Source organism: Zingiber officinale, chromosome 10A, assembly GCF_018446385.1.
Source record: "Zingiber officinale cultivar Zhangliang chromosome 10A, Zo_v1.1, whole genome shotgun sequence".
Lineage (NCBI taxonomy): Eukaryota > Viridiplantae > Streptophyta > Magnoliopsida > Zingiberales > Zingiberaceae > Zingiber > Zingiber officinale.
In genome coordinates this window covers 75,698,106-75,725,943 of record NC_056004.1, presented here as the reverse complement: position 1 = coordinate 75,725,943, position 27,838 = coordinate 75,698,106, and the positions used below count along the sequence as shown (strand labels likewise).

At 36.9% G+C, this 27,838-nt stretch overlaps 1 protein-coding gene across 1 annotated transcript in view; it reads right to left on the bottom strand.

Annotated features, from left to right (window-relative positions):
• The window catches only part of LOC122027847 (LRR receptor-like serine/threonine-protein kinase FEI 1), an 84,693-nt gene that overhangs the window by 43,958 nt on the left and 12,897 nt on the right, over nucleotides 1-27,838 (bottom strand). Inside the window, exons 6-8 of the mRNA XM_042586859.1 lie at nucleotides 19,505-19,576; nucleotides 4,992-5,063; nucleotides 4,844-4,915 (exon numbers count right to left, since the gene is read on the bottom strand). Of these exons, the coding sequence (XP_042442793.1) occupies nucleotides 4,844-4,915; nucleotides 4,992-5,063; nucleotides 19,505-19,576 (216 nt within the window). The remainder of the gene's footprint in view (nucleotides 1-4,843; nucleotides 4,916-4,991; nucleotides 5,064-19,504; nucleotides 19,577-27,838) is intronic.

Sequence of the window (27,838 nt, the reverse complement as noted above, 5' to 3'; positions counted from 1 at the left end):
TTCCTCCATATCTTTGAAGAGATCGGCCGCTCGGACGGATTTGAGAATATTGTCCACATACACTTCCAGATCTTCTCAATACTTTATTCATCGTTACCGATATGGCTCCCGTTCTTCATCCGACGGTATCACATTATAGCAATAGTGTCGAGTCGACTTTTCTTGATCCTCACGGAAGCAAGACTGATAGCCTTAGTAGCGTCGGCATCATATTAATTCATGATGACCGTAGAGTCCACCAGTTGATCTATCCAGGAGGATAAAAGTCTTCGAGCAAGCTTTGTTGAGATCCCGAAATCTACCACTTGTTGTCCGGCTTGGAGAATAATACTACGTTCGCCAACCACTCGGGAACCCACAGTATATGGCGGCTTAAAAGCTTCTCCACCTCCGGATGATGGCATTCCGCTGAAATCTCTTTTTCTTGATCGCCGTCCGGTCGGACGTGGAGCTCATGCTGCGCAATACTTGGTGAAATTCCGGGCAGCTCATGTGTCGACCAGACAAAGACATCATGATTTCTCCGGAGGCATTGGATCAGCTCCTCTTTCTGCTTCTCCAGATCGGATGCAATAAAAGTCGTGGCCTCTGATCGGATTGGGTGAATCTGCACTTCCTCTTTTTCTTCATAAATTAAAGAGGGTGGCTTTTCAGTGATGGCGTTTACCTCGATCCGGGGCGCCTTCCGAGCGGAATTGGCTTCTGCTCGGACCATCTCGATATAAGATCGCCGAGTGCTAGCCGATCTCCCGTACTTCTCCCACTTTGTCCTCCACGGGAACTTGATCTTGATGGAAGGTTCGAGACGATCGGAATTAGTCGCCCCAAATGACGTTATGGGGCGAGGGAGAGTCGACCACCACGAAGTTTGTTGTCCTTGTCCTCTGAGGCTCTTCTCCCATCGAGGTAGCCACCGGATCCGTCCGTGAACTTCATCCGAGAAACCCGTAGGCGGAGTTGTCATGGGTATTACCGCTCGATCGATTTCGGTGATCGAACGCCTTCTTGAATATGATGTTGATCGAGCTCCCTCAACAAATACGCTGATGAATAGTGTAATTGGCTATTACCGCTTTGATGAAAGCGAGCATCGTCGGGTACTTGACTCCTTCCAGTCCGGGCCCAAACCATTTCGGGTCCTTCGCTCGTTCTTGGCTACACCGCGTGAATCTGAGACGCCGCCTTTCTAGCTCGGTTGGAGTCTCCTCCCGCCGGCCAATAACGTTGATCTCGCCTCGGAAGTATTTTTATTTTCCTCTTCCCGAGCGGACGGCTCGAGACCGTTCTCTGGACGGGCCTTCGATTCTTCCATCGAGAAACGCCGATCGGGAGTCTCTGTTCTTCGCGCTCATCGGCGTCCGATCGGCTTCATGAGTTCTCTGTCGCCTGTCGATTGAGGGAGACCGTCGTCCGGCATTCCGGGTGACAGATGAGTCACGAAGGAAGACTTCGACAATCCCTTGTGTTGTGCGTGTCCGTCCGGTGGAAGGAGCGTAACATCGGTCCATCTCTTCTTTCGGCCTACCTCTCGCATAGGACTGGCGTGGGGATCGGATTACTTGCCCATGGTCCTCTGGCGGTGATGGTCGTCTTTGTTTCCGCTTGGCAAGGAGCCCGCTCGGTTGGAGTTTCTTTTTCCTGGGCTTCTTCCACGTTGATGTATTCATTAGCGTGTAGCATGTGATCGTAATCTCGGGGCGGCTTTCGGATGAGTGATCGGAAAAAATCCCCATCCACCAGGCCTTGTGTGAAGGCATTCATCATGGTTTCCGAGCGTTGGAATATCCATCGCCACTTTGTTGAACCTGATGTAAGCTCGGGCGATTCAGGCTTCTTGCTGATGGCGAACAGCTCACGCTGCTTTCGTTTTACGGTAGCGTCGGCAAATGGTGGAGGAAGGCCGTTCGGAAGTCCTCAAGCTTGTGATGGATCCGTCCGGACCTCGAAACCACCGTTGAGCCGATCCAGAGAGTGGTAAGAAAACCTGGCACTTTACTCCATCTGTATATTGATGGAGAGTAGCGGTATCGAACTTACCAGATGATCATCCGGGTCGGTTGTCCATTATACTCGCCGATCGTCGGAGGCACATAGTGCTTTGCAAGAGGATCTCGCAGAATAGCCTCCGAAAATTGGCGATTAATCCTCTCGGGTGATCGTCGCTCGGGGCTTTCCCTTTTCGTTATCCGTCCATGCATTTCATCAAGAAGATCCCTATCTCATGAAATGGGTGCGGAATAGGGCTCGATGAAATCGGCGACGGTCGGTGGTGCTTCCTCCGCCGACCACGAGATCGATGTTGCTTCTTTGCTCTACGCTGCTCCACGAGCGGCCCTTATCTCGATCGGCGGTCGAGTTCCTCGTTGCGCCACCACGTGTTGTCGCGTCCATTGTTTCCGATCGGATGGGAGCGTTCCCGACGGCGCCATTTGATCTGTCCGAATCGAATCAATCGACGCACGTGGCGCTCTCCGGGTTGCTGATGTAGATCTCCGGCTGGTCTCACGAAGCTCACAGAAGTCGGGCCGGAAGGGGTTCCGGCGACCCTCCGGCTTCAAGTCGGGTAGCAAGTGGTGGAAAGCGATGGCTCCAAAGCTTGATCTCGCGTACCTCCGTCTGCGGCTTTATATAGGCGGTGAAAGAGCTTCACACGCCCACCGAGGCGCCAGACGTGTCCCATACCTCGGTATGGGTTTGTCGAAAGCTTACCGACACCATACTTCAACAGTCCCATCACGCCTTGATGGGACAACAGACACCCTGTTGTCGATGCCAGGAGTATGGGCTAGCCGTATGACTTGGCCGGTGATATTCTGTCCCTATTTACCCATCGCCGGCCAGACGTCCGTCCGACGGCATTAAGAGCGCCGTCCGGGACCGGCATAATTCCCTACGGGCGGCGCACCCATTATCTGCCTTCTCTTGGGCCTTCGCCGGTCATTATTTATCGCTCGAGGCCGAACCCCGATCCCTGTCAGGGTACCTTTTACTATCAGATGTTTACTGGCAGACCGATCGGCCTGCCCTTTTCTCATGAGTCCGGTCGGCTCACCCTTCTTCGACGGATCACCTGGCCTTTTGACCTACACGTGACGTTGACCCCTCGTTAGGGGATCCCGGGCTCTTACCACCGGATCAGCTAATTTTCATTTTATAAGTAAAAAAAAGTTAAATGTAATGAAATTGGAGTAAAATTTAATTCATCTCAAAACATATTAAAATAAAAATAAGAATAATTTTTAATTTAATTACAAACTGATATAGTGTTATTAAAAGTTGAAAATCTAAATTTATCTCATCAAATATTGAAGTAAGAATGAGTAAAATCATTCTAACTCAATTATTAATTGATGTTATCCTTATCAAAGTAGAAAATATAAATAAATGAGGACTAAATGAGTAAAAAACATCTAAATTTATCTCCCCGTGCTTTAATACATACCAAACCATGTATCTATACTACATACTAGACCGCATATGCATATACCTCTTAGCAAAATGCAAAAATCATCTACTTGCCAATAGTATGATGATGCTTCATGTGTACACATCTAAAAAATATCAGAGAGAATATAATTCACACCTCATAGTTGCTTACTTAATTATGTCCCATTTTTATACTTGATGGTAAAATTATTTTCTTAAAAAAAATGCACAAATGAAAGCTATAGAGTATCTTTATTCTCAACAAATTACCTTCTCATTAACATTGAGAATCTTTAATTGTTTATGCTTATATTCTCAGCCCTACACATGACAAACTGAGCCCTGGATCAGCTAGCTATATCTCTTTGTTCTTCTATCCCAACTACTATCGCATACATTGAGACTAAACCATATTTCGTGTAATCTTTGCCATCATCTCTTAAAGCCATAACACTTTTCCAAACCGTATTAACCTTTGCATATCCACCACTTCATTACAAATAATATTGACATAAGAAGATAGCTTTTTTAGATTTTCAACATCTATTATCAACTATAGCTCTCAGAATTAGTACCCGTATTAGCATAAGCCAATCTAAAAAACAAAATATTGGTTGTGTCGACTAATCTATAAGATCAGACAAAAAATAATGTTTTTAACTTATCCATGTAACAATGACAGATAACTTCTTAATAATGACAATATGTACACCCACAACATGTACACACAATATCTATGGAATCCCACCATCCACAACATACAATTTGCATATATTTCTAAAATCTAATGCTTGGGCTCTTCCTACCCATTAATGCTATTATTTGGCACCAACACCAACATTCTGTAGAAACAATCGGACACTTAGATCGATCCTTGTATCAAATATTTGTACCCAATTCTGAATAACAAAACTTTTAAATTATGCATTCAATCTCAAGAATGAGTATCTGACATGGATATAGTTCCAAGTTTCCTACAAAATTATTTCTACAACATTTATAAATGATCAGTAGCGGTGTTACATGTCAACTCGAAGTGCCAATCTTGGAATATGTCACTATCTAACACAAGTATCGAGGCAGTATATAAAGCATCCAAGTACAGAGCTTTTAACTTTTTGACTTCGACTATGAAAGTTATTAATAACAACTTTACTGCTATAAATGACATGGTTAAGATCCAGTACGGTTTACAAGAAATTTTTAAATATGTAAACACATCCACCAACTAACTTAAGCGCTTAAAATAAAAAATATAACAGAAAACTGAAATCATACACCAATTCAGACTTCCTACTTGTATAATAATGTTTTTTTGCATTAAAAAAATGCATAGATGAAGTCATCAGTACTAAATTTGGTTAGAACTGACAATGAAGCCAATGCTATGCATCATAATGCAGCATATACTACTTACCATGTTTCGTTGAACTTGAGGAGTACAGCTTTAGATGGTATTCTTCCAGTCAAAAAGTTCATGGATACATTGCTTCAAAAAAATTGTAAAAGTCAGTTTCCAATAATCATAGAAACACAGTCTCATTTGAACATACGAAGTCACTTACAATGACATTAGTTTTGTGAGATTGTCAAGAGATAGAGGAATGCTTCCACTCAAAGTGTTGCTAGAAATGTCTCTAAAACATAAAGAAAAAGTATGATGGTAGAAGGGTATTTCATATATAAACATGCTATTAATATAAGTTGTTTACAACAATTTATCAGATCTTCTATTTGATTTTTTTCAAAATTAAATTTGGTTAGAGTGCTGTACTTCATTCAGAATGTTCACACCATTGTATCGCTCTATGACATCTAATTCAACATGAATTATGATAAGATTTGATTTATGGAATTATTTATTGGAGCACCATACAGGGCATTTCATAATGCAAATACCATAGACCTTGGAACAAGACCATTGATTCAAAATGTTGATCTCAGAAATCTCTGTCAAGTGGGAATTTGTTAATATATATGATTTCATACCTTTTTGTAGTACAACTGTGAGATGGGATATTAATCTTGGCTTTAATAAATTGCAAGAGAAAATAGAGTATCATAAAGAGTATTTGTGAGATTGAGATTTGAGTAATATGTACTGGATTTATGGAGCTTTATTACAGGTGTGTTTTGAGATATTATAAAAGTCACTTATGGATAATTGGATTTCCTATGATTTTGAATTTTTACTAAATTACCAGCATTCTATAATTGACTGAAACTTTTGCTAGATGCAACTGACATATTCAGGAACATACTAATTTTTGAATTTTCCATTAAGCATTTAAACTATTAAAATTCTAAAAAAGTGGATGTTTTGTGAAATCATTGCGAGTTTTGGAATGTAATGTTATTTATTGGCTTTGCTTTAAGGATTTCCACATGGATCCATCAATGTATAGTATGTTATGCACACCAAGAGAACTCATCTCTTGTGCATATTGACCCTTGATAGCACAACAATAGCTAAATGACTTGGTCGTAAAATCTCATGCTCAAGAAAATCCATAAGCATTAAAATCTAAAATATCAAGTTTCGGTCTTTGACTAGAATTATACTATGTTAGTAATGTCTTGGCATTCTAATATATAACATCAATCCAGGTTTAAAATCTCAAATCATGCCGAAGTTTTGGTCCCGGACCGAACGATATTGTATCAAGCCATGCCGATACGGTTTCGGTATTTTTTTAAATATACAATATATTAATTAAAAATAAAAAATTTAATTTAAATATTTTTAAAATACTAAAAATAATAAATAAATAATTTATATATATATATATATATTAAATTAATGTGATAGTTTTATTAGGTTTAATTAAACCTATTTAAATTATCTAAATTATAGTTAGGAGTTGATTAAAATTATTAACATAAGTTATTTAATTAAAAATTAAGTTCCCTTCTCGTTTGCAACCCTTTCCTCCGCGTCCACACCGCCAACAACCTCGGGGCTTGCAGACACTTCCGCAACAGCCGCGAGGCTCGCAGGACGCATCCACGAGGCTTCGAGGCTTGTTGACACCGAAGGCGTGCTGGAGATGGTTGGCGGGCGAAACAAAATGCTTCACTCGTATCGGACGGTACAACATGAGATTTTAAATGCTTGTGCCAATGAGGGATTAGAGGTTAGAAAAGAAAGGAGATGAAACATACGAAGGAGATATTGTTTGTGCTAAGTCGTATTAAATTTTGGTAATTTAAACAATTCGTTTCAAGTATTTTGCATGTTCGGTACGAGATTTTAAACTATGATTAAAATGAACATAGTTAAGTAACAATATTGTGGTAATCAACTTTGTACAAATATTAGTGTTTTACCATTACCCACAAATATGTTGCACATAACAAATATTTAATAACCACCGGTTAGCATACCATAGTTCCAATAATATGATGGACAAATTGTGTTGTTCCTTGAAGTTTACAAAAAAAAAAAAGAATCTCAATTCAACTCTTGTTTTTTATGTTCAACAAATCTGTTAGTCACTATTCCACAAATGTGTATCAATTTGGCCTTTGATAGTCCCAAACTTGTAACATTGTCTCAATCTCAACAAAAATATTTCATGTGTCCTGTGTGATAAACAAGGAAAAAATTATTCTAAACAACATCATCCTGCACCGGTTAATGGAATTCAGACACACGTGGAAGTCAAGTGCCTTGACTCATTACAATAGGAATCTGAGGGCATTGGATCTTCAACCACATGTGAGAGCCATTGGCAAAACATGGACAACCAACCACAGCTTCCTTTGGCTAATCTCTCCTGTCCTTATGCCTAACATTGCATGATCTATACTATTCAAGCAAGGATTAAAAGTAAAAGTGGTAGCCCTCAGTGAGTTCATTAACATGTGGGTTAATGAGAAGCAACTAAGGCTTTTTGTGTTGATTCAAGATGCAAATGTGTTACCATTTTAGAGTTGTCTATGCCAAAATTGATAAGCATAAGATGACTTCAGAGAACAAATTGGGACATTAAAAATTTTAGGAGCCAAATATTTATTGTTTTTGAATTTAAATTTTAGACCACATTAGCAAACTCCACCCATGGTGAATAAACTCCATCATAACGGTCTAAAGCCGGGATAAAGGAGAGCAGCCAACGTTAAAACATAGATAAATGTTATATATGAATTCATCAAACTAATGCACTAATGCTAGGTTATTCCCGGAAGAACGCGTTGAAAGATCCGACTGCAATGTCATACCAACGACTGCTATATCTCCATGAGAATTTAGATGTAGTAATAAATATGCATGAGTTCTCACATCCTAAATTGGATAAAAACATAATACCATTATCTTAGATTTGGAACGTGGAATGTTAAAACACTGACTAGCAAAGCAATGGAGAAAGTAAATATGATGATTAGGAGAAGAATTAATATTTTTTATTTATAAGAGACAAAATGAGTAGGAAAGAAAGTAAAAATATAGAGAACACAAGTTTTAAGTTATGAAACACAAGAAATGTCGATCGACATGAGCAAAATTTATCGTTCCGTCCGCCAATCGATATGGTATCGGATACGGCACAAAGCCAATAAAAATTAAAGAGAAGAGATTAGCGGCAACATATGAGGGTTGGGCAGTAATGGTTCGCGATTCTTCTCATTAAAATTCCAATAACACAAAGATGGCCACGAGACCGCCGCGAGCTAGCGATGGCTAAGCAAGATTACGAGGCCTCTCACAGTAGCCATGGTTGGTCGTGCAGCCTCCACGAGGCCTCTGCAGGCCCACAACCAAGCTCAACTACATTTTCCCCTCCTCTTTCCTCAATTTTTATTACGTTCTAATCACATTCTCTTTATTTTCTCTCCTACTAATTTGTGTCCTTTCCAAATAATTTATTTCCCCTTTTTCCTTTGTTTTTTGTTTTTTCTTTCCTTTCTAACCAAATTTTTCCCCTTTTTCATATATTTCTTTTTTTCTTTCTTTCTTGTTAATTAATTACTTTCCCTTTTCATTTTCATTTCCTTTTTTTCTTCCTTATTGGTTATTTCCCCTTTTATTCATTGATTTTTTATTTACTTACATTTTAATGTTCCTCTTTGTTTCCTATTCCCAAGAATCCTTTCTTTTTCTTTTATGACTAAGAATTTTTTTCATAGAAATTATAATATAATTTTTAATCTTATAAATATACTATTATTTTTTAATTAAATATTGAACCAAATTATTTTTAATCTTATAATATAATTTTATAATAAAATATGGAATAATTGTTAATCCTATACTATATTTTATATTTAAAAATACTAAAATCATATCAATCGTATCGTTATGATCATAAACTAAAAGTCCAGCATGGCTCAAAATTGTAAATGTTAAGAGTAAGTATTGTTATGGATAGTCTGTTAAATGACGAAATAAGAGTAGTTAGAAATAGAAGTATGGCTATCAAGATAGCGGTAGCAAAAAAAAAAAACTATTAATGTAATTAGCATATTTTCACCATCTTAAGTAGGATTAGATGAAGATAACATACACAGTTTTGGAAAACTTAGATAAGGTGGAACAAAAAAATTCGACAAACGAGATAGTTTTAATAGGAGATCTAAATGAGTATGTAGGAATAAGAAACAAAGAATATAATGGGATGCAGGGGTTATAATTTTTGGCAAACAAAATGAAGACGAAAAAACAATGTTAGATTTGGCAATATATAAACTTATAATAGCTAATATGATTTTAAAGAAGAGAGAAAACACCAAATTATTTTCAAAAATGAGAACAATAAGTCGCAAATTGACAGAAGAAGGATAGAAAAATTTATAAAGATAGTAAGATCAACCCTAGAGAAAACTTAACCACCCAACATGTTAGATATGCATGACAATCAAGTGATCTAAGTTAAAGGATAGACCGTAAAGTATGTTCAAGGAGAGTAGGGGCACAAGTATTAAAATAAAAACATAGTAAATTGAATAAAACATGATGTATGATGGCGTCAATTTGAAAACAGTGAACAAGAGCAACGACCAAGAGTGTACCCGATGAGTCAAGAGGATAGACAATGTTAAATAAAGAATCTTGGCAGTGGTATGAAGAAGTATAGAAGAAACTAAAGGAAAAAAAGAACTAAACAAAAACAGAGCAACCTATAAATTACAAAACACTAATATGGACGAAAAAAAGTTAAAAGAATACCAACACCTAAGAAAGAGACCAAGAAAGCAATAAGTAAAGTCAAAAATGAAACTTTTGAACACTTATAGCTTGTTACAAAAGAAGGATAAAAGGACATCTCTATAGAATAGCTATTGAAGAAAAATAAGGGAACTTATCTAAATAAAGATACGTTAAAGATATATGCAATATTGTACAAGGATGAGAAAATAAAAAGGAGTGACGAAATAGATATATTTATTAATTTTTTAATGAAAGTTTACATAACCAATTGGAAAAGTAGGTAAAAAAAATATGAATTTTAAATTTTTTATTCGAGAATTTAAATTTCAAAAGTAAGATTTTAGGGATAAACAAATGGAAAAATAGCTGAAATGATGATATTCCAAAGAGGTATGAAAGTGCCTACTTTATCAACTTTTAAGTAAAGTTATGAAAGTGCCTAAGGAAGTAACATGTTGAATGACTTATAAAATTATTCAATCTAATATTGAAATAATGAAAATATTTGTTCGAGAGTAAGTACTTTAGTCCTCGATATAAAACAAAAGAGACAACAAAATTATGTGAAGTATAGGGGCATAAAGCTAATGAGCATACCACTTTGGGAAAGAGTGTTTGGAAAAAATTAAGAGGACAAGGGCGGAACCACGTGTTAGCCTACCCAAGCTTTAACACGAGGTCCGACGACGTTCAAGAGCTGTAGCTCGGATTTGCGGTGGGAGAAAAGAAGAATATGAGAGAGAAAGGTAGCCCAAGGGCTTTTTTTCCGATCAACCCGGGATTAGCGCGAGGGTTATAAAATTTCTAGCTCCGACACTACAAGGGGGCCAAGGTGACTAAAAAGCAACTTGGATTCATGACTAAAAAGTCGACGATAAAGTTACAAATCTTATCAAACAACAAATTGTAAAGTATCAAAAAAAGAAATAAGATTTACATTTGGTATTCATTGACCTAGAGGCTCGAGTGAAATTATATAGAAAATTCTAGAAAAGAAATATATTACAGTAATGTATATTGAAACAGTTAAAAATATATGACAAGAATGAACACTTCAAATAGATTAACCGAAACGTTTCCTATATTAAGTATCAAATCAAAGTTCATATCTTTTTATACTAATTATGGATGAATTCACTGAACACATCCAAGATAAGTTATCATGGTGCATGTTGTTTGTAGATAACATTGTTTTGTACGATGAGACATGTGAAGAAATAAATGTTAAGCTCAAATCTTAGCGAAAGACATCGAAAGTTAAGATTTTAAACTTAGTAGAGTAAATATAAAATAAACAAAATTTAAATTTCAAAGAAGCGCGCTTAAACACACGTCTTTGAAAGGTGACAATCATGCGTAAGGCGCGATTTTACTCGCCCAATTGAAACCCAACCCTTGTAGTAGCGCGGCGGCATCGCACGAGCCCCACGACTGAGACAGAAGCGTCGCGCTAGCCCCACAGCCACAATAGACGTGTCGTGCGAACCCCGCAGCAATGATGGAGTCTTCAAGTGAGCCCCGCGATCGCGGAGGACTCGTCGCGTGAGCCTAATGGTCATGACGGAGGCTTCACCCGAGCACCGCGACCGTGGCAGAATCTTCACAAGAGCCCCGCGGACACGGAGGAAGTGCGAGCTCAACCACCGAGGCGGAGGCTTCAAGTGAGCAGCGCAATCACAAGCTACACGTAACAAGCTTTTAACTAAATAAAACGTAAGTAAATAATTTCAATCAACTTCCAGCTATAGTAAGGATAATTTAAATAGACTTAATTAAACTCTAATAAAATTATCCCATTAATTATATATATATATATATATATATATATATATTTATTTATTTATTTATTTAAAATTATCTCATGCTTTTAATTAACATATTTCTCTGCATGATTTTATTAGTGAAATATTTTAATAGAAAATTTCTATATATGTTTGAATTGTAAAAATTTATATCAAGAGCGTCTTACTTTGATAAGGCGTACGCCTCACTTTGCAACTAGCATCTCAAGCCTCACCGCACCTATGCTCTTTTAGGCATCTCGTGCCTTAAATAACTATGGACATAGTCGGACAATTATTAAGAAGATGATGAATTACCTAACTGAAATTTTAAATAAGTAGGATCTTTTTTTTACAAAAAGATAAAGGGTTGATAGAGATGTTTTACATAGGATACAAGTACGATAATTGAAATTGAGGAGGGCATCACGTGTTCATTGTGCTCGTAAAATATCTTTAAAGCTTAAAGAAAAGTTTAACAAAACAACAGTCGGTCGTTGGGCTATAAAGTAAGCACAAGATGAGAATCATAGAGATAAGATGAGAATGTTTTGATCGATGTGCGAACATAGGATTAATAGAATAAGAATTGAAAACATTAGAGAAAATTATAATCGCATAGGGAAAACTTCGAGATACGCATTTAAAATGATATGGACATGTACTTAGATGACTAATAAATATCTTAGTTAGGCGACATAAGACCATGACAAATATGGACAGTAATCGAACAAGAGAGACCAAAAAAGGCTTGATTAGTAATGATAAAATAAGATAAAATTTATTTAAATATAGATGGTGGCAAAAGGCGAAAACGCTTGCCCACAGCACCCCCGCCAACCCGTCCTAGGGCCAATGGTAAGAATCTATGTAATTGGCTCCACTTAGTGGGATAAAAGCTTCGTTGTTATTGTACACCACATTAGCATTTATCCTAATATAATTTACCACCCAATGATTGAGAACTCTTTCCTACTATTTGATGGGATCAAAATAGACAAATCGATTGGCAACTTGATAGACCAAACTATTTTGAAAAAAAATAACACATTGATTTGTAATAATTAGTGAAAGGTTTCAATTATTTTTAAGAGTGATATTTGTGCTTTTTAAATTGGATTTAACAAAGTGGGCAAGAGGTCTGCACTCATGATAATTATTCTATTCCCACTTCTTCCATATTTTCTTTCAATTTGGTCTGACATCCACCATTTTCATCTGATATCGGATAATATTTAAGCAAATGAATGCAACGGATCTTAACCAATTGGGTGCCTATCTAAAATTTATGTAATAGGCAATGGATCTTCCTACACTCAACATTGAGGTGTCCAACATTTAAATAACGCCAACTGTGTTTATTACCATCATTCCAATTTGATCCATCAAATCCAATTTCTTAAGTAATCTTCGTCTTCTCTAGCAATAAATTCAAGGTTGAGTAGCTATTCTCACTTCCTCAACATTGTTCCATCGATTGATACTAGCTCGTCTATTCTCCTCCAACTTAAGTTATGGCATTACAATAAAAAAAAACTGCACCATCTCCGTTTTCAGCTTCTAAATATCAATCATCTTCTCAAATTTGGTAGATTGAGCCTTCATCAATACGACTTCAAATTTGAGAGAGATGGAGGTGGTGTCCAGGTTTAAAATTTTGAGTTGTACTAGAGTTTCAACGTTTGATTAGATAAGGTTTTGGTACAATGTTGTACCGTGCCGGATGATTTTGATACTTATACAATTGAATTATTAATAATAATATGATTAATTTTACATGGAAAAAGTTTAACATAGTTTTGTTGAACCTTAATTTTTTTATTGCTTGCTTGCAAAATCTTTCGGTGTCAAAAAAAAAGTCAAAATACAAGAAAATATCTTTGTTAATGTTAAATACTAAATTTTATACTATTTAAATTTTTATATTTTAAATGTTTTAAAAAAAAACAGATACTAATTAAGCTAAATTGAATTAATATTTTAAATTTTAAGGTCTAGTTAAAGTCAAATTAAGGATAAGTGGAACCTATCAAATAGAAACAGTGTGATTAGGATTAATGGGTTAAAACCAAGCTTAATTTAAATATATTTTGGCCAATTTAAAGGTGAACCAAAATTTATATATAACATCGAGTGGTTCAACTATTGAATCATATTTAATTAGATTAGTATTATTTTTAAAAACTAAGAATTATTATTTAACACGTTTTCTCTCTCCACGTGACTTTTTGTTATTGTTTCCATAGTTATCGCAAAGCAACTCTCACCCACATCTCGTCACTATTGTTTGCATTGCCACCCATCCATCACCACCCACCTGTTACCCCTCTAATCCTCCTCTTCTCCACCCTTCTCTCCCTCAATGTGAGTTTTCTCTTATAGTAAACACAGCACCTCTTGTCACTGATCCATTGCCGCCCACCGCGACCCATCCATCAACACTTTAATGAAGATTGTTAAATGAATTCATTAAGAACTTTAGAGGATTTAATCAAGAAGCTTGTTGGTTCTAGCAAGGTTTGATTGTTCCAATTTCTTCTAAGGGCATACGAGCAGCCCTCTTCAACATTGGCGACGTTCGGGCTCCAAGACCAAGTGGATACGGCTCAAATTTGTTCAAGGCGGACTGGACCACGGTGCATTCTGATGTCTATGTTAGAGTGTATACTAAAAGCCTAGCTTTTGGTATAAATATTTATTATGAATAAAGAATCACATTTGGTCAAATTGTCTACATTTGTTTGTAGTTGTTCATTTAATTTATATTGTAGATAACATAGTATGTGGTGTCACATGCAGAAGATGATGTTATCTTATAAATTATAAACAGATTCACGACCAAAGAGGGAACAAACCATTAGAAGGTCGTATGTAATTAGGGTAATCATATGACTATATAATTACACTAGTACACTCCGAGTGTATTGAGTGGGACCGAGGTTGTTTACTTTTATCTATGACTTTATAAAGACAAAGATCACATATTATTTACTCTTAATCTAATAAAATAACACATATATTTAATATTTATTTTTTAATTTATCAATGGGTGAGATTTAGTTCGATGAATCAAGGCCCGATAAGTTGAAATGGTATCACTTATAGTGTGTGTTGTTGATTATAGAAGGAAAGCGTGTCCTAGAGATACTAGGTTGATAATGTCCTCAAGAGGAGCTCATGAGGATTCCGACACGATAATAAGGTTGAGTGGTACTACTCTTGGATTTAGATATTAATTAAATGAGAACTCACTTAATTAGTGGACATTCGATATCTTAAACACAGAGACTAACACACTCAGAAGGAGCCCAAAATATAATTTGGGATTCATGCGGTAGTTCAATAATAATTCTCAGTGGAATGAATTATTATTGATAAAATTATGTTGTGGCGAACACGGGACGCTTAATTTTATCGGAGACCAAAACCAATTCCTCCTCGGTCCCTATCATCTCTTAATTATAAAGAGTCCAATGGGGCCGGCCCAGCTAGCTTGGAGACCAAGCTAGGGCCAGCCAATATTCATGGGTGAATTCATGTGGTCGTCCCTAATTAAAATAAAGGAATTTTAATTTTAAAATTTTTCTTATGTGGATAATATAATTTAAAGAGAGTTTAAAATTTAAATCCTTCCTTTTATAAGATTCTACAAAAGATTAAGAGAAGAGTTAAAATCTCTTTCCTTATTGTAGATTAAAAGGTTGATTTTAATTTTGGTAAAAACTTTCCTTTTAATTATATTCATGATTTAAAAGAAAGTTTAAAATTAAAAATTCTCTTTTATTAGTTTCAGATTAAGAAAAGATTTAATATCTTTCCTTATTTGTAGATTGAAAGGAGATTTTAATTTTAGAGATAACTTTCCTTTTGGAAATTATCCACATGTTTAAAAGAAAGATTTTAATTTATAAAATTTCTTTTATTAACCAATTGAAGGATTAAAATTATTGGAGAAATTTTATAAATTTCTAGAACAAATTAGGAAGTTTTAATTTTGTTTTAATTAAAACTTTCCTTATTTTGGGGAGAAGAGTGGTCGACCATAATTTGAAAAAGAAAATTATTTTAATTAAATAAATTTTCCTTTTCAACGGCAGAATTAAGGAAGTTTTTATTAAATTTTCCTTATTTGCCAAGACCAAGGATTATAAAAGAGGGGTAGAGGAGGCTTCAATGCGAACGACTCTATTCTATTTTTCCTCTCTTTTCCGTGGCCGGCCCTTTCTTTCCTTTCCTCTCCTTTGTGTGGCCGAAACCTTCTCATGGTGGAGATAGCTTTGGTGGCCGGATCTAAGAAGGAGAGAAAAGAAGCCTCTTTTCTAGCATCCCTTGGAGCATGGTGGTGGTGGCCGAACCTCTTCATCCTAGGAGAAGTTTTGATGGACGAAACTTGTAAGGAAGAAGAAGGTGCTTGGTGGTTCTCATCTCGGAAGATCGTTGCCCACACAACGTTCGAGGTTAGAAGAGGAATACGGTAGAAGATCAAGATGTCTTTCTAAAAGGTATAACTAGTAATTTTTGTTTCCGCATCATACTAGTTATTTTTGAAAATAATACTAAATACAAGAGGCATACGATTCTAGAGTTTCGAATTTGTTTTCGATATAGTGTTCTTTTGTTTTTCTTTCCCTTGTGATTTGATTGTTCTTTTCGGTTAACCTAAAGTTATTTTAGGAAATTAAATATTAGCTTTCCATAAAAGGTTTTGTCTAGTCGGTGGTGGTTGCTCCCATATCCAAGAAGGCCATGTGCCTCGCCATGGAAATTAATATTTAATGGAATTAATAACTTAAGGTGATTTGGGTCGAACGTGTTAAGTTCCGCAGGAGACCCAAGTCAAAACCTAAAAGAACGAATAGATTAAGTTTTGGATCAAACGTGTTAAGTTCCGCAGGCGATCCAAAATTTAATTTAAAAGAACACATGGTAGCTAGGAAAAGGTTTAGACCTTTGTACAAAATTTTTGTACAGTGGAACCTCTAGGTTTTCCGAGTAGCAACCAACAGTCTATACGGTAGTCTAGGAATTTTTCGAAATAGAGCAGCTCCTCGAGCAATGGAATTACACCCTCCTCGTGTTAGTTCCGAAGTCAGATCATGCATCGAGGGTTATGGACTACAAACCGATTGCTTGCTGCACTGTCTTGTACAAGATCATATCCAAAATCTTGGCGAGAAGTCTGCGCAAGGTGATAACCAACATCATTGATCCGACACAAGCAGCTTATGTCAAGGACCGTTCCATTGTGGAGAACATCCATCTTGCCAAGAGCTCTTGAGGAAGTACACACAGAAGAAGACTTCACCACGGTGTATACTTAAGGTGGATCTCCAAAAGGCTTTTGATTCCGTCGACTAGTCATTTTTGCTTGCTGCACTCCAGCGGTTTGGATTTTCTAAGTGGTGTGTCACATGGATAGAGGAATGTGTAACCATCGTCTCCTACTCAATGGATATTAATGAAGCAATGCATAGATTCTTCAAAGGGAGAAGGGACTTGAGGCAAGGTGATCCACAATCACCCTTCCTTTTAGAGGTGTTCTCAAGAATGCTCAGATATACTGCCATGAAGCCGGCTTTTCACTATCATCCTATGTGTGCCGACATCGGTATCACTCACCTTACGTATGTGGATGATCTCTTACTCTTCGCTAGGGCCGATGAACCAACAATCAATTTGATAGCAGACTGTTTAAGGCAGTTTGGACAGACTGTAGGGCTACATCCTAACCTCAACAAATCCAATTTGTTCATGGCTGGAATTGATAACCGCACAACAAATAGACTGTGGGAAATCACGGGTTTTCAGAGAGGTTTTTTTCCATTCCGATACTTGGGCATTCCCCTTGCGGCGGAGAAGTTGAGGACCTGCAATTATGGTCCTTTGACGGACGCTTTCCTACAAAAACTTACTTTATGGCCCAAGCAAACTTTATCATATGCCGGCAAGCTCAAATTGGTGAAGACAGTGCTCCAAGGTATCGAATGCTTTTGGCTTTCCATTTTACCAATCTCTTGTGAAGTGATAGACAAGATTATATGATATTTATCACTCCTTTGTATGGTCCACCAAGCATTCACTCATCTCTCGGGCCACCATGTGCTTGGCAAAAGATGATGGGGGATACGAACTGCGTGATCTCAAGACATGGAATTTTGTACTGTTGTCCAAGTCCTTGTTGAACATCCAGCAAAAGAATGACTCCCTTTGGGTACGGTGGATTCACCACCAATACCTCCAACGTACTAACATATGAGAGTTGGAGTAGCAAGCAAAACCATCTGACAACTCCCTCATCAAGACACTTATCTAAATCCGCAAAATAGTCCAACAGGGGCTGGTTCTGCTAAGCAGGCTGCAGCAATGCTGGGCTCATGGTTCAATCCAGAATTGCGGCACAGAGCTATTGCATGTGATTTCTTCAAGCCACGGAGTAGCAGGAAGGCGTGGGCAGTAGTTGTATGGAAGCCTTACATTATGCCGAAGCACCAATTAGTCATGTGGTAGTTTGTAAACGACAAAGTACACACTCAGGACAGATTGTCATATGTAGACTGCAAAACCTATCTGTTGTGACAGCAGGCACACGAGACGGCTGACCATTTTTTTTTCATGTGTTCTGTCATTAAACCCTTATGGGGCAGGACGCAAAGTTGATTACACATTGGGCACAGCTTTGGGACAGTGGCAGCCTTGTTGGAGACGTTCCAACAGCGATATCATAGAGGGAGCGTGCTCAACAAAGCCCGTCACTTGAGTGTATCTTGTATGATCTATTTGATTTGGCAAAACCGAAATCGATGTCAATATAAAGGGGATCTGCCGAACATTGAGAGGATGTCTAGAAAGGTTATCTTTAGATTTTTTTAGTGCTCCTCAGGTCAGTGTTGATCAACTTTAATACAATTTACCTTTATCAAAAAAAAAAAAGGCTTGTTGGTTCAACATTCAAGAGATTGTGTTAGAATCATCCCAATTAGATGTTGTACCACTTGGATCTCAAAACAATATTGGTAGAATTCTCTCTATGGCTAGGTTTACATGGGTGGAAGTCAAGAACGGGAAGGGAGAGAGAAAGAATCACAAAATTACACATTAAGCTTGTACATTTTTGTTTCACTTCCATCTTTTCCTTCCTATCTTTTTACCAGTTGACCCACTATCAACATCTAGTATGAGCTCTTGCATTATTCTCTAATTAGGGCTCTATTGGCTTCCATTTTATGGCACCATGCTTCCTGCTATTTGACAAATTTTGCCAATATAACTAATGATAATGATAGTTCGCGAGGTTTGAAAATCAGGTCGAAGTTGAAGTTTTAGTTTTTGAATGGAATAGTATGAATTTTAGTATCATGCAAGAGTGTTAACCCATGGAGTCAGTGGTAAATTGAAATGGATAGATGAAAAAGATGAAGAAAAAGAAGATAAAACAACCATTTACCTAAGGGCAAAATTTGAACTAGCATTTCATACCAAAGTTCAGTCCATAACTATGATGACAGAGTTGCAACGATGTATTGTGTTGATAAGATTTGGCATTCATCATAGTATGCTCAAATGAATTTAGATGAATTTATTCCTCCAATACTCAGTCACTTAGCTTATTTACATTGAAAATAAGAATATAGCAATTAGATACTCTAAATTTGTTTAAGTGTTTCAAATAAATTTTACTCGTTTAACTTCTCACTTAAATTTTATTTTTTTAATAAGATTGCATCAATTAGTAATTAGATTAAAAATGATTTTATTTTCTTTTACTTCAATATGTTCCTCCTATAATCATCTTTAATTTAAGATGTTTAGTTATAACAATTAGATAATCAATTGAATTATAATTTTTAATAACACAAAAGAAAAAAATGTTACTTGAATTCACTTTGTGTCATTGTGTTGTAACATGTCAAGGTGTGCTAAGTATTAGCACGACATGATACTCATTAGCAGAATCAATACTCGAGATTATCTGTACTGATCAGGTTTTGGTAAATTACTAAAAAGATACACTTCGATTATGCTACCCAACAAGGTATAAGATTTCAAATCACAAGGGATAGCTGCTGGATTGTTCATATACATAGTTCAAAGAAAGAATTATGATAAACATATCTAGATGTGCTAAGACAAATGACAGCCAGAAACTTACAAGGTCTGCAACTCCAAAAGATTTCCTAACTCTTGAGGAATAAATCCACTCAAATAGTTACCCTGCAAAGATCTGCAAACAAGTTGATAATATGAGGAAAGATTTCAAGTTAAAACTTTTCTACAAACTAAATGAAAATAAGCAACCACAATCTTAATAGTATTAAGAGAAAAGGAAGAGAGGCAGATGAAGGATTCATGACTCTGGTGATTATTGCAAACCCAATCCTAAAATGTAGCAGAGAAAAAGCATTTGCTTGATGGCAGAGTGACCCTGCCTTTGAATCTCTAGAATGCAGCATATAGAGATTAAATTATAGACATCCCAGCAAAGTTGTGGCCTATAGAGTCAAGATATTCTCTTCCTAACTTGTTTGATGTGCACACAGCTTAATTACTACCTTAGTTTCCAAATTATCTCAACTACCATGTAGAGACATGAAAAGAGGATTACTTTTCTTCTTCTTTTTTTGTCTACAACATAAATATTCATCAAACGCATAGATTTAAATTTGCACGTAATAGATGCCTCTCAAAAAGATAGATATAAAACCATTTTAAATGGTATCAAATATATTAGCATTATAAATTTTGTCTTCACTAAGGTAAAGGTATTATTTTCTAGTAGAGTTTTTCATCCTCAATGAAAAGGAACAATTTTAGTAATATATTGAGCCAACACTTGGCATGCTTCAACAGGCTTCAAGCAGTGGCGGAGCTCACATGGGCTCAGTGTGGGCAACTCGCGGTAACCCCTATGAGGGCTCCATCAGTTGCTCGCAGTCGCTCGCCCACCTTCAAGCCCAACAAGAGTTCCTATGCGCCACCGCCCTCGCTGTCGAGCGAGCCTTCCTCTCCACCAAATCCATCACTACCCTAAACGAGGCCTTCGCCAAGTTTGTCACCATGTGACCAAAGTACCAGTCGTCCAGCCGCATCGATGGCCTCCCCCGCAATGAATACTGCCACCTTGCTGACACCGATGCCAGAGTCGAGCTCATCTACTGCGGCTTCAGCTTGTTCTCCTACCTTGAGAGCTTCCAGACATGGGAGTCCTCCGCATTCAACCTCTCAGAGATCACCGCTAACCTGAGGAAACATGCCCTATACGGCGGTGCTGAGAAAGACACGATGGAGTACAATGTCAAAACCAAGATCATGGACTACCTCAACATCCCCGACTATGAATACGGCCTGGTGTTCACCTTCAGCTATTCAGACTGCTCGCTGAAACCTATCCTTTCCGCTCCAACAAGAAATCGTTGACGATGTTCGATCACAACAGCCAGTTGGTGAACTAGATGGCACAGTGTGGGAGGGAGAAGTTCAAGTGACCAACCCTCAAGCTATGCTCCACCAAGTTAAGGAAGCAAATCTCCAACACAAGTCAAAGGAGGAAGGACTCCGTAGTGGGGCTCTTCCTCTTCCCAGCCCAATCCAATCACCGGAGCTAAATACTCATACTAGTGGATGACCCTCGCACAGCAGCACAGCTAGCATTTGTTGCTCGATGCCGGGGCACTAGGGCCAAAGGACATGGATTCTCTCGACCTCTCCCTTTTCAGGCCAAACTTCATCATCACCTCCAGCATGTGCATTTTACATACAATGTTTTGTCCATATATCTATAGCAAAAAAAATGATTTCGAATTTCTTTTATGTTGGTGATGTGATAAATATTGCCTACACTGAATAAGATCATGGCTCTGCCCCTGGCTTCAAGTGGTTTGAAATCATATGAGTTTTAATCTTATAATATATGTTACGAGCAAATATAAGCTTATAGCAATCAGAAGGTCAATTTGATTAAAATTTTGGAACAAATTATAAAATTATAATAAGCATATTAACTAGTGATAAAATCTACTTAATACCAAACTTAGTGTTGTGCATTACCATTCTACTCAAGCTATACTAGGACAAGGACCGAAGTGTAGAGAAAAAAATGGTATCAGAGTCATGCTAGAAACCTGATATTTAGTATAAGACTTCTAACTCTCCACAGAAAATTTGATTATTTAGACTTAGCTCTACAACATCCAGCAGGAAAGATCATCACTTTAGAACAAAACAAACACGGTTGCTACTTTAAAACCAAAACTCATACTCATTGTCTACACTGACAATTCACACTTGAACTCCATTACAGACTTATAAGTTTAGGAAGCTCATTAGAATTCCAACAACAAAACATCTTCCAAATCCTAGACAATATAACTAATAGTCTGGTCCAGAAAAATCAGATATTAGCTGAAGTCTTAAGAAATCTTGACCACCTTAAAGAAGCTCAAGAATCCTTAAGAAAAACTTTAAGATTAGATAGTATGCCTACTGCATAGGATATACTAGCCTTATCAAAATTAATCGAGACAAACAAACCACAAAGCCTGGAAGCTCAACCCAAAGCATTATTACTACAACTCAAGGACTTGATTACGAGTAATAAGACTCAAATCAATGAAGAACTTATAGCTCTTCATAAGATACTCGAGGAAATTAAGTATACATGAACAAACTTAGATTTTAAAACACTCAGTATGAAGAAGCTTTAGAATACACACATCAATATTCTAAAATTAAAAAAGACAGATATTGTAGTATTGAATTAACTAGAAAAGGTGATCAAATCTTCGCCAAGCAAAACAATACTATACTAGCCCTTTTAACTTCACTACATAGAATAACACTAATGGAAAATAGGTTATTCTTAATAATAACACAACTCCAAGGGTCTACTCAAACTAATGACCGGAAGGAAGCCTTGGACAAACTAGCAAACACTTAAGCAAGTTATCTCTTGGGAAATCTGTTGCCAGAAAATTCCCAAAAACTTGCGCATTCTTAACTTATACGTCAGAACAGTCAAAATGAGTATGACAAGCACCCTGAACCACTTTCTGGCTCTTCTAAAACAACACTAGAAAGGCAAACAGAAACAAATACAACTCCTTGGTTACATAACATACTAGCAAGAAGAAACAATTTTTCTAACCATAGATTAGAACTCATAGGCATAGATAGAAACTTAACTGTTTTCTCAAACAACCCGTTAAATACACTTAATCCCAAACAACTCTATAGTTAAGGAATATTTAACTTTACTACTTTCTATGTTTAGACATCATAAAACTATTTTAAAAAAAAACAAGGGAAAGAAGCATTATCTGAATAAAGGCAAACATGTTACAAAATTGAAACCTAAAAAGACTTATTCCAACACTATAACATGCTTTGCATGCCCTAACAGGAGAAGCTAAACTGCAAGGATGCACAAATCTAGACTTAGTAGAAGTAGAATCTGATGTATCAGATGCGCCTTCTATCTATTTTATTATCTGTAAAGGATATGGAAGAAGTCCCTTCTTCATTAGATTATACATTAGTCAACTCATTCCTTCAGCATCCTTATGGACTGACTGAAAAATATGGGATGACAAACCTTCAACAAGATCTAACTGAACTAGAAGAATAGTTGGAAAATTTTGACTTAATGTATCACCAATTTATACCATATAATTTAACGGACTTAAAGATCTGATCAGCGGGAATGCCCACATGATTGAATACTTAAAGAAGGAACTGATAGCATTTCCTATTTTATTTGTGGATTCTACCCCTCTATCAATAAAAGAGGAACATGTAAACTTTACAAAAAGCAATGTTCTAATCTTTGCTTAACACAAATCTTTCATATTACTACAGTGCATATTGTCCGAGGCAGTATAAGAAATGTACTACTCGAAACTCTGAGTATCAGTACTTGAAACTCGAATAAATTTACTTGAGACTGACATAGCAAGCCTTAGAGAAAACAAAAACACTCCTCCCTTAGATAAAGGAAAAGGTATTATCATCTAAGGAAACAGAAGATACAGTTCTAGTGTTTACAGAAGATACAGATCTAATGTTTATTAAAACACCTAGTATGTGTAATACTGTACACTCTATATACATTCGTGCACGGTGCGCCTTGAATATTTAGGGGCATGAACTTATGTTACATGCTTTCCTTGATAGTGGAGCAACAAACTCAATTATTGATGAAGCACTTCTCCTTTCCTTCATCCTGTCCAATTTAACGCCGGGGAGGATAACGATTATCCTGCGGGTTGATAAAAAAGGAGATTGGAGGAGAAGACAAAAAAAGAAAATGCCGAAAACAAAGAGAAACCCACCATTCTCTAGGATTTACCAAAAATAAGAAACTTTATTAAAAATAGAGGCATCCTCAAACAGAGGTGTTTATATAGACTCTAGACCTTAAGACCAAAGAAAAGAAATAAATTCTAACATATAGACTTCAATTCCTATCTTGTAAAGAAAGAAAAAAAAATTTAAAAAACAAGGAAAAAATTATAAATAGAATCACAATCCTAAAATCCTTAAACGAACTAAAAATACAAAATTATAAAAAGATAGAAATTACCGAAATACCTAAAATACTAAAAAGACCTTGAATACCAACAACAACAACAACAACAACAACCAAACTTTTTCCCGCTAGGTTGGGTCGGCTGTATGAATCTTTTTACGTCATTGAGCTCTATCTCCTACTATATTATCATCTATATTTAAATAAATTTTATCTTGTTTATTATTGCTAACCAAATCATTTTTGGTCTTCCTCTTCCTCGTTTGATATGCATGTTTATCATAGTTTCACATCGCCTAACTGGAGCATTTATTAGTCGTCTAAGTACATGTCCGTACCATCTTAAACGTGTCTCTCAGAGTTTTTCCTCAATAGATGAACTCCGACTTTCTCTCTAATGCTCTCATTTCTTATTTTGTCCATCCTCGTATGTCCGCATATCCACCTTAACATCCTTATCTCTGCAACTCTTATCATCTGCTCATGTGCTGGAGTCATAGCCCAACATTCAGCTCCATATAACATAGCAAGTCTAACTGCGATTTTATAGAACTTACCTTTAAGTTTAAGAGATACTTTACTGTTACACAAAGCACTCGAAGCTCCCCTCCATTTCACTCATCCTGCTTGTATTTTATATAAGGCATCTCTCTCAATCCCTCCATCGTTTTGCAAAAATGATCCTAAATATTTAAATCTCTCGATTTTAGGCAACTCATCATCTCCTATCTTAACAATTGTCTCATTACTTCTAATATTGCTAAATTTAAATTCCACATATTCTGTCTTAAATCTACTAAACTTAAAACCTTTCTCTTCTAGTGTTTCCCGCCAAGTTTCTAGTTTAGCCTTTACTCCTTCACGTATTTCATCTACCAAAATAATATCATCTGCAAATACCATGCACCACGATACTGTGAATGTGCACATGAGTTCGTCCATAATTAGTGTAAAAAGACCTTGAATACCAAAAAAAATAAAAAATACTAAAAACAATAATAAAAATCTTCGTATCCTCCTGCATCAGTCACCGGGTTGAAAGAACTCGTTCTTGAATTTAGAGTAGTGTTTAGGGTTTAGCTCATAAGGAAGATCATGTGACACTAAGGTGGCGTTTGGTTCACTTCTAGGAATCGGAATAGAAACGAGTATCATAGTATTATGAAATGGGAATGGATATGAGCTTGGGTATTATTCTTAAAAATAATGTTTGATTAATTGAATATATTCAATCGGAATGAACCTAAATTTTCTTTTTTATCCTCAGAGGAAAATAAGAGAAAAATTAGGTGTGAGAGAAAAATATGATGAGAGAGAATGTGCGATGAGAGAGAGTATGATGGGAAAAAATGAAGAGAGGAAAAATGTGGTGAGAGAAAATGAGGAGATAGAATGTGATAGGAGAGATTGAAGAGAGAAAAAATACGATGAGCGAGTGTGATGGAAAAAATTGAAGAGAGAGAAAGTGTAATGAGAGAGATTGAGTATAGGGAAAGTGTGATGAGAGAAAATAAGGAGAGTGTGATGAGAAAATGAAGAGAGGGAAAGTATAATGAGAGAAAATGAGGAGAGAGTATGGTAGAAGAGATTAAGGAGAGAGAAAGTGGGATGAAAAAAAATGAGTGTAATGGGAGAGAGTGTGATGAAAGAGAAAGTATGATGGAAGAGAGTGGAGAGAGAAAATGATGAGAGTGTGTGATGAGAGAGAATATAGGGAGAAAATAGTAGAGAATGAGAGAAAATATGTTAAGAGAGAAAGTATGATGAGAGAATGAGGAGAGAGAAAGAATGATGAGAGAGAACAAAGAGAGAGAAAGTGAAATGAAAGAAAAATTGAACCAATATATTAAGGGTATTTTTATCCAAAACTTAATTTTCATCTCATTCCTATCAAAACCCAAGGGAAGAGGTGGGGTTCATCAATACCCAAATTTTTTGACTTCATTCCAAAATTTTGATTTCATTTCCATTAACCAGACACAAAGTTTGAGAATGAATTCATTCTCTTATTTCCAAACCCCTAAACCAAGCGTCACCTAAATCAAGAAAATCTACTAGCTGTTGGACTTTGGAAATCGTCGTGGATTCGTCAACGAGCATGACATCCTGGAACTGCTGAAACCTCTCTTCATCAGCTGCTAGTTGTAATCTTAAATTTTTCTCTATGGTCAAAAGTTGTGAAGTGTTTGTTCCTAGCTGACTACTCTTCCTGTTGATTAAGTTTGAGCTCAATGAGCTGAAGTTCTAATGCCTTCTGCTGTAATTTTTGGCCAAAGTGTTTCTCAGACCAAGAAAGGGAGCTTTGGCGCAACGGTAAAGTTGTTGTCGTCACGGGTTCGAATCCTGGAAACAGCCTCTTGCAAAAAGCAAGATAAGGCTGCGAACAATGGATCCTTCCCCGGGACCCCGCATGGCGGGAGCTTCGTGCACCGGACTGTCCTTTTTTTTTTTTTATTTCTCAGACCAAGCATGGAGATCAGCAAGGAGCTTTAACTTATTTATCAGCATCTCATTTTCATTGAGCTGAAAAAGGCATTCATCTTTTTGCACCTCAAGCTTGTTACTGATATCCTTTATTGCATTAAATGTCTGCAGTTTTTTCTCTGTCGAATCTGTTTCTAAGCCTTCTTTGCCTTCAATTTGGTTTTTATCATGAAACAGATCGTGTTCTAGAACAATGGAATCTGACGGCTCATATACACCTTTGAATTGGAACTTATTCCCTTCACATTCATCCAACTTCTCCAGCTGGTCGTCCTAGATCTGATAGCGGCCATAAATAGCAAAGCTTGAGCTTCTCACCATTTCAGCAACCTTGCCACTTTCATGTAATTTTGATCCATGACAGAAATCACAAATTGGGAAAGGGCAATTGTAGATATCAACGCACCCCTCACAATCAACATGGTCGTGCTCATGTTTTGCTACAACATCAATCGTATCTTGAGTTTGGTTCTCAAACAGCTCCTTTCCCATAGCATCTACAGCAGTCCATCCATTGATACCACTAGCATCACTTATGCCTAGACTTAACCTATCCCACGCATAAGCAGTGATAATTTCTGCATTTACAATTTCTTCTACTTCATCATCGTCATAGATTAGCTCACTAGTTGACTCAGTCTTGTCTTCATCGTAAATTGGATTATTAGTCATCTCATCTCGAATTTGAGATTGAGATTCCTCTTCAATTATAGCATCTTCCACAACTTGCAGAGTGTCAAATTCATCAACTTCTTCTAGTTCAAATTCCTCATGAATGATTAAAGTCTCAGGGTCATCACCATAAAGTACCTCGTCAACTTCTTCCTCCAAATAATCTTCAAATCCGTCAAAGTCAACTTGGGCGTCGAAGTTATCGTTCTCTATGGCAAAACTTAATCGTCCTTGGAACGAAGTTTGAGTGTAATCAAAGAGAAGAAAGTGACCTTAATCATTTTCTCCAAATCCTTGACCTTGGCTTTACCTTATCGGTCTTGTAAGTGTCGCAAGTGCTCCCACCATGCCGATACTAGACCTCTAAGCTTGAAGACAACCAACTTCACCTTCATCTGATCCGAAACTTAATTATAGTTAAAGATCCGCTCCACTTTGTTGATCCAATCAACTAAATTCTTTATTGTGACATACCAAAAAATTCGGATAGATCAACTCAAAGCCTGAGGTCTCTATGTCGATCCTCTCGACCACGTACCTCACAATCTTCATGATTTCACGTAACCATCACTACATGCTAGGTTAAATTGTGGCTTGCCCCAATAAATCCTCAATCCTCAACCGTCTTTCATGGTGCTCGGCTTCCTCCATCGGAACCTGCCTACCATGACCACAACATCCTTCCGTGGGATCTGACACTCGGCTTCCTCAATCAGAACCTGCCAGCTTTAATACCAACTGACACCGGGCAAGATAGTGATTATCCTTACGAGAAGGGAGATTGGCGGAGAAAGGAGGAAGAAAAAA